The sequence below is a fragment of the Onychostruthus taczanowskii genome, unplaced genomic scaffold (assembly GCF_017590055.1).
Source record: "Onychostruthus taczanowskii isolate IOZ18803 unplaced genomic scaffold, ASM1759005v1 scaffold57, whole genome shotgun sequence".
NCBI classification, from domain to species: Eukaryota; Metazoa; Chordata; class Aves; order Passeriformes; family Passeridae; genus Onychostruthus; species Onychostruthus taczanowskii.
In genome coordinates, this window is record NW_024503346.1 from 1200591 (window position 1) to 1213837 (window position 13247).

The 13247-nt window shown below is 47.9% G+C and overlaps 1 protein-coding gene across 1 annotated transcript in view; it reads right to left on the reverse strand.

Annotated features, from left to right (window-relative positions):
* Positions 1–13247, reverse strand: part of NFATC2 (nuclear factor of activated T cells 2) — a 75705-nt gene that overhangs the window by 37526 nt on the left and 24932 nt on the right. Inside the window, exon 6 of the mRNA XM_041417907.1 lies at positions 6347–6487. Coding sequence (XP_041273841.1) covers positions 6347–6487 — 141 coding nt within the window. The remainder of the gene's footprint in view (positions 1–6346; positions 6488–13247) is intronic.

Sequence of the window (13247 nt, forward strand, 5' to 3'; positions counted from 1 at the left end):
CATTTGGGGTGATTCTCTGCAGCCCCTTATAGGACCCTTTTTAATTAGCCAATTAAAGGGTTTCTGAACCAGTTACAGCCTTTACACATTATTCAGGATCCCTTACTCATGACTTTGGGGTCAGTAACTAGCAGGGAAACAAACTCACTGCTTTATTTGAACAAGCATGACTGATGGACTGAGAGGCTCAGGAAATGTTCTTTGCAGTTCTCTGCAGCTGAAGACTAAATATACTATTGTGCTGATTCTGGATGGGATTCCATGCCTGCATGTGATTTTAGGCCTGCAAATGTACACTGCTTTTCAGTCAAGCATTACACAAATTACCTAATGAACAACCTGTTACTGGTTCCCCAGAGAAACCCAGCCTGGTGACCAGAGGGGCAAGGCTCTGACTGCACATTTCTGCAGAGTTCTGCACATTTCTGCACAACTCTGCACAGTTCTGCACAGTTCAGGTCTGCACAGCTCCCCCTGGGCCTGCAGGCAACTGTCCCCATTCACTCTGATTCTGGGAAGGACTTCCAGAAAAGCACAATTATCTCTGTCAGCTTTTATCAGCAGATGACAGACATCTCTGGAAAACAAAGAAGGGTTTTTAGAGCCACCCCAAGAACAAAGGGAGGGCAGTGAATCGTTCCCAGTAGGACAAAACCACTCTGGGCAGCAGAAATCTTATGAGGAACCCTCACTCAGAATCTCTGCTGCTCTGGACACATTCCAGACACATTCAGGGACAAATTCTGATTTCAGCTGGGAAGTTACTCTGCTTCAAGCCAGCACAAGGCTGCTCAGCATCTGGTCCTGAGCAGTTGTCTCCTTCTAAACTCTTCAAAACAGTTTTCAAACTTTACAGCAAACACAGCATGAGCGTATTTAAAACTCATGAAAAGTGGAACTATTAAATTTATTCCTGAGCTTCATTTCCATGGATTTCTTTTTCTTTCTGAAGCAAGAGTGCCCACTGCAGTTAATGGAGCTCTGTTTGTTAAGAGCAGAGGCCAGTGCCTTCATTGCTCTGAGGACAGAAGTTTGAGTCACCAAGGCTGAGATACAAGGCAAGGTCTGGGAGGTAAAAGGGCAATGGATTAGTCATCCACCAGCCAGCCCAGCCCCAAATCTGACATTTTGCACAGTGAGAACAAGTCTAGAGGCAAATTCTCCCCATCTATTGTTGAGAAATTAAATTCCCATTAAAACAAAACATAGATACAGTAGTTGAACGGCAACGCAGGAGGAACAGCATTTCATTCCAAAATCTTCCAAATGATCCCTCATGCCAATTAATCAGAATAGATTTGTTGTTTTTCTAAGATTATAAGTGTGTTTGTGTGTGTGTGTGTATATAAATTATTAAACAAAAGCTTCTCTCAAAATAAAACCACTGGGAACCTCCATGTAATAAAATGAGTCACACCAGGATGCGATGACTAAGTGGGAGAACAGGGAATTCCACTCCCCATGCCAGCTTTCTTCATGATCAATTTTCTGTCAACAGGTGATGGGAGCTTGTCTCTCTGCCTTTTGTTTATGCCAAGAATTATGATTATTTTTTAATATTCTCCCTAAACAATTAAGCTGAATAATCAGGACCAGGCACACTTCCATCAGGCGCCCCCATAGTAAACAGTGAGCCAGGGAATCCAGGCCAGCAGTGGCTGCCTGTGTTAATAAGGATTTACCAGCTGTAAAATTCCAAAATCTTGTGTCATACGGGGAAACCTTCCAAAACACTGGATTCCACCCTGTCTCGCTGAGCCTCCAACAGCTATGGCAACTCCGTTTCTGCAGCCACACTCTTCTGCATTTCTCTCTGTGTGAGCCCTAGATTTTTTCCTGTTTTGCAGTGTTTTTTTGGAATCCCTCGTCGGGCGATTGCCCCTAGGATTACAAGAACACCTGGGGCAGGCAGCACATTCCAGCCAGGGGAAAACCTTTGGGGAGAAAGGTTTGCTGGCTTTCAGCAGCCAGAGCAGCAAGGAAAGGCACAAAGTGCCCCATTACCCTGAAACTTTGTAATTTGCACAGGCAAACCAATCCTCCTGATTAACACTCATTACCCTCACATTCAATATTTAAAGTTGTTTATTTGTTCAAGTAGCAAGCATCTCTTTTGAATGAACCTGGGAAAACACTGCAAGTTTTTTTAAAAGCTTTTTGTCTATTTTATCTTGAATTTGCCTGAGAAAATTGCATCATTAATGTTGCATTATTAAGTTCACAGAGTTAACTGCTGAAAACCGTTTGCTATTTTCTGCACTCCCCGGGAGTTTTTGGATCATTCATGAAACTGTCAGACTACAAAAAGGGATTCAGCTCCCTGTTTGGAGCACGGTGAGGAACTGACCTAGCACAAAGGGGAACACTGCTGGAGACAGAGTTGGAATTTCCTTTCATCTCCCCCACATGATCCTACATCAAACCCATACAGCAGCAACCTTCTCTTCACATTAAACCTGCCCTGATGCCATCCCACCACCGTGTCCTGCAGGGCACTGTCCTGCAGGGCTCCTGGAATCCCCTGGCACACGTTCCATGGCTTGTTTCCAGCACGTGGGGTGCATTATTTTGGGCACTGTGCAGACAAAACCTCAACCCAGCACCCCCAGAGTGCATAGCACAGCCTGGCCAAGCTCTCCTGCAGGCAGGACACATCCCAGTGTGCTCAAGGACCACTGCTGGACTCCAGAGCTGGGCAGATTTATTCTGTCCCAGGGGCTGTGGATGTCCACACCTGGGGCTCCTGGCAGCTGCCCCAGTTCAAAGGGCACAGGCAGCACCTCCTCTCCTTACCCTGCCTGGCCCAAGCTGGAGATTTATGGTGGAGCCTCTCCAAGGATGGACGTTGTGTTTGGGTTGTTCCTCCACCACCCACATTGTCCTAGAGATGATTCACGGTGTCCATGTGGCCACCAGAAGAGTTTGGCAGGGGAAATCACAGCCCATTTGCACTTTTCTCCCTGAGAAACACGAACCTCCTCTATCACTGACAGCAGAGCAGCAGCAACCAGTACACAAATGGGAGTAAACACAATGCAACCAGCATCTGACTTGCAAATTATTACATGACAATTACAATAAATAAAAGGGGGAATTCCAAATCTCTTCTTTTTTTAACTGCACTGTAAGATCTGGGCCCCAACCAAACACTAACACCCTTGACCTTCACCCTATTCCAAGTCCTTGATAGCTCCAAGACTTCTTTTCGAGCTTTCTCTTCCAGATCAAAATTACAAGAATACAGTCCAATCTAGCTGCTTCCCTGACCTACTTTAACTTAGCTGGGCTCAGTTATGTGTCTCCAAGTTCAGATCTTCAAATTCCATCAGCCAAACTCTGCTTTCTGAATTCATGAGCTGCCCTGGCTCACAGCAGCTACATTTCATGATCTTGCACCAGCAAGAGATAACCGTAAGAAGAACTCAGAACTCTAAGGCCTGCATGTTGATAAACTTTAGCATTCAGAAAATTAATGCTATTTATGCATCAGCATTTCAAACACAAGCACTTTATCCCTCAGAGCACAGAGCTCCAGCCCCTTCAGTGCGTTTCCTGCTGCCATTTCCTGTCGTGAGCCGAGGCTGAGCCTGTCCCAGCCCTGCCACCGCCTGCGGCTCGCGTGACACGGACACTCACTTTCACAGCGACATCCCCCCACAATTTGGGGAATTGTCCTCCTTTTCCAGGTATTTCTGTGGAAAAATATACTATCTGCAGTTCTGTGAAAAGACAAAGCCTGTTCGTTACTGCTCACGTATTTTTGTCACAAATGTGACCGGTTCTACGTTCCTCTGCCTTCCTAACGGTGGGTGAAGAATCATCGACAAGGTCCAGAGGAAATGGAAAGAGGTTCTGAGTGTTTCCCTGAGGGATGAATCCTAATTTACAGTTGTGACCCCAAGCAGCAGCTCCCTCAGCTCTGTACAGCACGTGAGTGACGCCTTCCCAGCACGGCTTCACCCGGATCCAAGGGACACCCCGAGTTTGGAGTCTGTGGAACAACGAACAGCAGAGAATCTGGCTGCACAAAAATACTTGAAGGAAGATTTTTTTGGGGAAAAAAGAGCCTTGCCACTCTCACCCTAAACACTGCACACCCAAGCCAGAGCTCTGTGGAGCCTGGAGTGCCAAAAGCTGTGGCATGGCTGCCTACACCGCTGCTCTCACCATTGTTGTTACCAGCACAGCTAAAACTGGTGGCAAAAGTGGGAAATCCTGCACCACTTGCTAGCACAGCCAAGGCTTGTGAGCTGTTAAAATGAAACTCTAAGCAAACCAAGCTTCCCCTGCGAGCTTGCTGCATCTTCCTGCCCTGACAAAGGTGTGATTGTCTCACAGGCTCCGCTCTGGAAGAGACACAGCCTGCTGCAGCTGGGTCAGCAGAGCTGTGCTGCATCCACCCCCAGCACGGTGGCTGTGGCTTACCCTGCCCCTGAGCAGCTCATCAGCACTTTCTGCACGGGCTGTGCAGGCAGGGGAGCCGTGGGTGAGCTGCTCCTCCTGCCACCCAGCCACTGCTCCATCAACACCTGGGGCTGCACAGCTGGGCTCGCTGCTCTGGGCTCCTGCAGCCCAAGGCAATGGCAGCTATCAACAGACATCCCACAGACATTTGGAATTGCCTACAGCCCAGAATGAAGGAGGCTGAAAGCCTCAGGTGCACAAGATCCTGATTTTCAGGTGAGCTGGGACACTTATCAACCTCTGACAAGCCAGGCACAAAGCAACTCTGCTTGCTGCACTCAGCCCATGCATGATCTGCACGCCCAGCTCAGCTTCTTAACCTTCCTCACCTCAGGATACACCTATTAAGTAAAGAAATCTTCATTTAAAAGCACTTCAGGGCACCTCTGCCAGAGGTGCTGATGCATTATGGAACTGTACAGAGAAGCACTCAGCACAGAGTCCCCCAGATAACCCAGTGCAAACCACACAGACCTCTGATTCAGCCTGAGGATTTGACTCTGGACCTCCCATCCTCCAAATCCCCTTCTGCCAGTCATTTATTCAGAGTCCAGCAGCCTGAGACTGCCTGCAGAGGCTGAGGGCTGGGGGGGAGGCAGGATATGGAACACCAGCAAGCAAATCCCTGCTCCAGACTGGGCACCGCTGCTGGGATAAGTCCTGTCTCTCCCCTACCAGGAGGTAAAAAAAGAGGAAAAAACCCTGCAGTTTCCCCAGCAGCGAAGAAAAGCTTTAGATTTAGTGTGGAAAATATTGTTGTTCTTTTTACTTTCTAACATCTCTTCCAGCCAGAGCCTTCTCTGCTCTCACATGGAAACAGGGGCAGGGCGTTTGGGATGTTTCCTCGAAATGGCATCAGGAGCTGCCTCCTTTGAGTGGATCATCTCCTGTAGCTGCTGCAGAGCATTTTTGGGACAGGTAGCACTGCAGGCTGCCAAGATGTTCCCCAGCACCTTCCCAAGGCGCTGACATGGTGGAACAGTGGCAGCACAGTGGGAAGGAATTAATCCATGGGCTTGAAAGGAAACAGAGCGTGCCAAAAGAAATCCTCTGACTGCACAGGCTCATCTGAACCTCCACAGCTCTTCAGAGCCTTTCATACCTGCAAAACCAGCCTGGCTTGCTGCTGCTGTGGGAAGGAGCTGGGACCCACAGGATGCTTTTTCCCCCCATGTCACCAGCTGGTGCTCATGTATGTTCATGAATGTACCTTCATTTTGGGCTCGATTCTCACTTTTTCCCAATGGCATCACCCCCTAGATCATGCACATGCTGCTCACTTGGGCAATGCAATCTCTCAAACTCCTTGCAAGTCACTGGATTGATCACTTAAGATATCTCTACCTCAGTCCACTGACAGAAAACTTCCAAGCACCAGGTTTTCTTAATAGCAAAAAGGGAACACAAAGTTTACAATCAAAAATATGGAAGGAGAAGCGATGGATTCTTGCATCTCATAATGAGTATAAAAATAATTTTATATCAAAAGACACATTATGTTTGTTTTTTCTCCACAGATTTCTAAAGGGAAGAAAACACAATCTTTGCCTGTAGTTCGCATCAATAAAAATGTTCATTTCAATGATGATTTCTACAGTAGCATTCACTAAACATGAGATTAAACAAGTACAGAGGAACATGTAGTGCTCATCTCCTTTCTTTTATAATAAATCCTGTCCCTGCTGATTCCCAGTGCCTGGATTCTTGTGAAGCAACAACACAAACAGTTGCTCCCAAGTCTAACTTGACTCACATGGTTTTACTTACATGAACTTGAATGGGACTACTCAATTGAGTATCATGACCAAAAACCTTATGATGAGATTTGGCACTACAGATTTGCCTTATCCTGTTAGGGAAAGTTAGGAAAAACCTGCCTTACCTGATGTTTTTTCTGTGAACACCACCTTGGACTCTGCTGTAAAATTCTGTCCAGTGAGGATCATCTGCTGTCCTCCATAAACCAGGCAGCTGTCAATGTCTTGTCTTTCAACCATTGGAAGCTCATGAGCAGACCTTTGGGCTGTGGACAAATTGCAAACATGAATGAAACCAGCTCTGTTTTACCAGGACTTTCCAAATCTTCCCAGAACTATCCACAGATTGATCTTGTCATCGTTACCATCCCCTGACTGCCAAAGCAGCTTCTCCGGGGTGCTAAATTTAGGTCTGAGAGGGAAAAATAAACTTACTCAAGGCATTTTATTTGGAAACATTCAGGAGTTGGCTGCAGTGGTTCAGCTATGCTGGCCCTGCTCCTTGTCCTTGAGAAAGGACAGCTTGGATGAATGAGCTGAAACTTGCCCATGCCTGTTTCCAAGCCAACGGCCAAGTTTTCAAGTGCAGGCACACTACAGCCTCAGAGCCCAAAAATTCCACCTGCACAGAGGATTCCACGGAATAACACTGAATTCCTTCAGAGGGGGGAAAAAAGAAATGAACCTCTCTCCAAAATCCCACTGCCTCCCACAGGGCAGGGGCTGCCAACAACAGCTCCAGCTCCACGTGTGGGCACCGAGCCCTGGAGGGGCAGCCACCAAGCCCCTGTTGTGATCAGGAGGGGTCACACCAGGACTGCTGCAGCCCAGGGTTTTTCCAAGCATGTTCTGCAGAAGCCTGAACATCTGAGGAGCAGGGCCCTGTGTCACAGACTGAGTCTGGATATAAAAGGCAAGGGAAGGAAAGGTAGGGTGGAATCCAGATGGACGCAGACGTCAGCAAGGCTTTCTAAAGTCTTTACTGTTCTTGGCCACGAATTTGGAGTGTGACTTTAGCAAGTTATTCTCTCTTTCCCAGCCAGAAAACCAGGAGAGCACCATCTCTCCACCTACTTTCCTCTGATGCCATTAAAAGAGCCACTGCATGGTCAGAAAAGCTTTGGAGAGCCATGCTGACCGTCCCTGCAGAGCCATCCCAGCTGTCTGAGCTGAAGGAAGTGAAGATGTGAGAGCTGTTCCCCACAACACAGACAGCTGGAAAATATCAGGAGCTTCCCTGTGAGCAGAGCAGGTGGGCAGCAGCTTGGGGCTGGTGAACTGCGAGTTCATGACCTGCACTCCAACTCCTCCAGATCCATCCACCCCAACTGGAAAGGCCTCCAGAGGATCCTGCTCATCTCTTTCCCAGCTGCCTTGGCTGGATTTCAGCTCTCCCTGACAGAGACCCTGAGCACTCGTGCCTTCAGTGAACACCGTTGGCTGCTGAGGCAGAAATGAGGAAATGTGATCCTGGATGTGCAGGGCTGGCCTGACTCACACCAGGCAGGCTGTGACCTGACCTGGCACTGCTCTGCTGCTCTGCAACCCTCGCAAAAACCAAACTGTCTCATCACCTGGAGAAGATGTTGGAGTATTTGGTGAGAAAACTCAAGCATTAAACCTTTCACAGCAACTTTTCTAGCTCTGCTGAACCCCTCAGTCACAAGACAGAGATTTTGCTCTTATTAAAGAATAGAGGTCATTCAATAGTTGTAACTTTCTTATGCCATTTGAGAGGCATTTTTGAAATCTGTTTAAAACTACTTTAGGACTCATTGTTCTTCTCAAGTATGTAACATCTGGGCTAATATACAGCCAGTTAAAAAATATATATTCAGATTACTTTCAAATACGCTGATAATTTCTTTCACATGGCTGTAGGATTAATTTATTTCCCAAAACACTAACATTTTTGATGAGTTCCTAATTGGATTTATCACAAAGACATATCTGTAACCTCAAAGGCTTAAGAGTAAATAGCAATCATCAAAAAGCATGTCTACAACAGTCAAGAGAAAACTTTTAAGTATTTAAGCATTGCCATGGACACTCTTTTTTCCTATTCAATCACCAAATTTCACTTCCAAAACATCCTAAATCATCAAAATTCCAGATTAACCTACATCTCTTTCCAGCTTTATTGTGTTAACAGAGAGCTTGGTACCTGCCATCCCACAGATCAGTGGTTTCCAAGGTTTTTTCACCATGAGGAAGGACAGATTTTAGCCTGGTTTTCACACTGCCTCATCTCAATTCCATTTGGAGCTGCTGCACCTGGCATGGCTTTGGGCATCTCCAGAGCTGTGCCCATGCTGAGACAAGAGGTGTGCAAAGCTCGGGTGCCTCAGAGGTGCTGTACAACAATCCCACCTGGAGAGCTCCAGCTGAGCTCCCAGGGCAGACACCACACTGAAGGGCTTCCCCTGAACTCTTCTCCTCCCTTTGGGTGGTCTCAAATCCTTCTCTAATAACAAAAACCCCAGCCACTTTTCATTTTCCAAGGTTTGTTTTTTCCACCCAAGTGTGTAAGAAGGCTTCAGCCCCTTCCCCATTTCCACCAGCAGAGAGATTCAAGGTTCAGTGTAGAGCTGCCTCAATAGGATTATTTTTTTTTTTTTCCTCTGCAAGAAATATTAATTGCTAATAAATCCCCTTCCTCTAAGGCTCATGATGGGTGCACTGCATGCAATAATTTCACACTATTCCTTCTCTTCCCCCAGGGGTTGGCACTTCATAAAGTGACCTACAGCTACTGGAGTTTATGAGCTTTGAATAAACAAAACACTGTTGATTTAACCAGTTGGGGTGTTTACTTTCAATAGCAACAGTTACTGACATAAGGCAGCAAAGCAAATGCTATAGAAATACTCACACTTGGCCTGAAGCAGTGTGTCAACCTATTAACAGGGGACATTATTTTTCTATTTTATTTGACCGTTTGCAAATCAAGATGTCATGGGTTCGTGGTGCCAAGAAATACAATGCATGCAGTGACACAAGACAGAAAGGGAGCCACTGTCTGAGAGCCCTGCAGCACCTCCAGGGAGCTCAGCCTGCAGGAGCAGCCCACCCAGGCTCCCCTGCAGCCTCAGCCCCGTGCCAGCAGCTGCAGAGAAGCTGAGGATGGGCTCAGTGTCTGGGCAGCAGGCTGAACACCTCCCAGGGGATGCACAGCTCACCAGGGGGATGTGCCAAGGCAGCCAAAGGCGGCTCTTGCTTCCCCACCTGCCCACAGTATCCATCCCTCTCCTCTCAGCAGAGAGGAGATCTGCCTTTCAGGGAAAAGGGTATTTTGAGAAAAGTGAAGACCTGGAGAAGTCTGTTGCAGCTCCAAATCTCTCCCATGAGGGTGTCACCCGTGGCTGCTGGGAGGTGACAAGGGACAATCTCAGCTGGAGCAGCCTGGTCTGGTGGAAGGGGGTGGGACTGGAGGAGCTTTAAGGTCCCCTCCAAGCCAAGACATACTATAATTCTAGAATTCTGTGATGACCTCTTCACTGCCAGAGTGAAGCCCCTCCATTCTCTCCCACACCTGCAGCACTGACTCCAGATCTCAGGTTCTGTGTTGTCCCCACTGCTGACAGTGAGCCAGCAGAGATTTGATGTTTGTGACACCTGATCAGGAGGAGCAGGACTGAGGCTCACGAGCAGCTCAGTGAGGACAGAGCCACTGCTACCTGTGATGAACTCACAAGCCAATAAACCAAAAATGTGGCTGTTTAAGAGGGGTGGGGTCACAATTGGCACCCCAGTGCAGTGGCCTCACCAGAACAATTATTCAGATTCCTCTCTGGACACCTCTGTCCTTACCCTGCCCAGAGCAGCCCCAGCACACCCCAGCTTGCTGGAAGCCTCTGAGCTGGGACTCACCACCCCTGACATGTCTTTCCAAACCTCCAAAGGCTCTTGATCCAGCCACTGGATGCTGCTGGGTTTGAGAAGAGCAGCTAGAGCAGGATGGCTGCTGCTGAAGAAAGCCTGACCCCTGGAAGCAACAGCAGAGGTGTAATTTGTTATGGGATTAATTCTTCCACCTCGCTGCAAACCTCAATGAGCCAAAGAAAATATTTCATTCCTGCTGTCACACTGGGTTCATTTACCACGAGCTGCCTGTGGTAGGATTGATAGGAGCAGAGCTGCTGTGCTCAACACTTCTCCAACTCATTAATGTTTGAGAGACTTTGATCCCCTCCATCGCTCCCTGAAGCATCCTGAGCTCTGCAGTGGAGCAAAGACAGAGGCTGGGCAGCCATGGGAGGACCAAGAGCAGGAGACATCTCCAGAAGCCAGGGAGGTATCAGTGAAACACCTGAGAGAGAAGCAAATTTCTGATCAGAGGGACAGGATAATTTCCCTCCTGGTAGGAGTATGGAGCAGTGGAAGTACAAACCAAGTAAATAAAGCTAATTTCCAGCCCTCGTGGGGAAACCTCGAGAATGTGGTCTAAACACTCTGAAAAGAAGAACACAGTGTGACTGACAACAGTTTCTAATTTGCTGCCAGCAAGACTTAATCAGCAGTTTGTGCAGAGCCATCCAAGCAAAAAGCACCAAAAATAGAGAGCTTTTCTCCACCTCCTCCTCTGCAGATAATTTATGATGTCCTCGCAAAGGAGGAGTGACAAGCACCCATGGCAGCAGTGTCAGATAAGTGTGATACTTTCTATGAACTGCAGCCAGCTCAGCAAGCCAGCGTGTGATGAATGACAGGAAAACCATGGCCTGGGCTCACTTCTCTGTCACTCATCCCTGTGGGTATGCACAGCATTTCCCTTCAATCCCCTGTGCAGGGATCTGAAATGCTGCTCAGCAGTCCGTGCTCTGTGTGCTGGCTGTTTTTACCACAGCAGCACTGAAGACAAGAAGTAAGCAGGAGCTGACCCCAGAGCAAGGCTGGCAGCCTGCAGGAGGGGCAGGCATCCCCTCTGCTCTGACTCCAGCCTTAAAGACTGAAATATTTTGGTTGTACATTCAGAGTGGCAAATGCTGTCAGAATTAGCTTTTACATTCTGTGCTTCAAGAGAGAGATATTCTTTAGAAAAAGCACCAGTTTTTCTGTCAGCTGCACTTGCAGCCAACTGCGTGACTGTCTTGAAGTTGAAATGAAAGGAGAAAAGAATTCATTTAATTTGACTGGAAACCATGAGACTCCCATAATAATCAGGGTTATGGTTAAACTTGCAAGTAGGTATCTCCCAAGTGCAAAGAGACCATTTGTTTCTGCTTTTCTATCTGAATAAAGCAGGGCTCCTTCTTGCCTGCTGCTGTGTTCCAAGCAGCACAACTCCCAGCTGAGGAAAAGCACTCGCTGCCTTGCCAAGACAACATTCTTTTACATGACTAGCTCTTTCCTCTGTAGTTATTAATGTGTCACAAATCATAGGCTCAGATTGTCTAATATTATGGGAAAATCTACTAGAAGGAGAGAAAAATAAAGGAAACTTCCAGGGAAATTGATTAAAGGGAAATAAGAAATTTGACCCAATTTAATGGAACAAAATACGGTCAATAATAGAAACTATTTACATTCCTCACGATGGACACACGGTTCTTTAGCAATAAGTTTTGTTTGTTTTGCTTTTTTAGCACCTCGGAACATCTATTATAAGAACAAGATTTTAGTCTCCTTCTCTTGTGCCAAGTGCAATTTAAGTTTGCATTTTAAGGGATTCATGAGCACAGCTCAGAGTCAGCAAACATGGACTGTGGCACACTGGGAAGGTTAAACAGGATTCATTAGAATAAAAGCTGGAGTGGAGGACACTCCTGAGCCTCACACTCAGACACTTGCATGAAGCAGTTTTTGGGTGCTGACAGCATGGAGCACAAGCTGCCCTGCTACCCTGGATTCCATCCTGCCCCTTCTCTGCTCCAGCATGCTTCAGTCGAGGAGTGCAAACAGAACTGGGGCACCCAGCCTGACTCCCAGAGGTCGTGACAAAGCTGTCTCTTGGAGAGGCAGCACAGGGTTAACAATTTCTGTAACACCAGAGCCCACCCACTCCCCTAGAAATGAGCTCCAGCTCTTGGTGAAAGGCGAAGGAACGGAGCTGACGTTACAGAAATCGTCCTCATGGCTCAAAAATGACTGTCTGCAAGTGTCAAACCTCTCCAGGGGTGGTTTTCCACGTGGCTGTGTTTGAAGGGACAGGTGAACTCAGTCACCCCTCAGCTGCAATGTCACCAGCAACTCTGTCACAGCCCCACCAGCAGGTTCAAGGCTAAAGCAGCGAGCTGTCCCAGCAGGGATGGACGTGGGGACACGGCCAGCCCTGAGCAGGGAGGGGACACAGCCAGGCCAAGCAGGGCACGGGCTCAGCATCCCCCACATCCCCCGTGGGGCTGGCATTCACTGCTCAGCCTGCACCAGCAGCAGGAGAAGGGATCCCTCTCACCTTTCCAGCAGTGTTTTCCCACACCTGCCTGAGCCACAGCCTGCTGCTACAATTCTCAGAGGGCTTTCAAATGCCTTTGCCTCCTCGGTGGCTTCAGGATGAATCAACAGGCAACAGCAGAAAAAAAAAGCCTGCTGAATTGCAGGCTTGTCTGGGTCAGATTTTAAGGCACAACTGATCATCTAACAGCACATCCACCCCCTCGTCCTCCCACGCAGCTGCCTGGGGAGGAACCTGCTCCGGGTGATGCTCTGAACCTGTGAAATCCCCTCCGAAAATCTGTCAAGTGCTGAATGTGACACAGATGAGGTGGAATCAAAGAGCCCTCTGAAAAGCAGCTGTTTCACAGTTCTTGCTTCACTGCAGCTAATGATCTGCTGACACTGGTGGGAATTCCTCGGGATCAGCTTCTGGGGAGGAGAGCACTCGGATACTCTGTTGGTAGCAACAGTGCTGGGGGAGCCCTGGCCAGGGAAATGGGCCGTGATCCTGGAGCTGCTGCTCACCAGGGCTTCCCCAGAGGGAACATCATTTCTGCTACCAGACAGGAGAGATCCTGAGGAGAGCCCCTGGGGATCAGAGTTCTCAGGTGGCCAGGTCAAAAATCACCCAAACAAACCAGAAAACAAAGG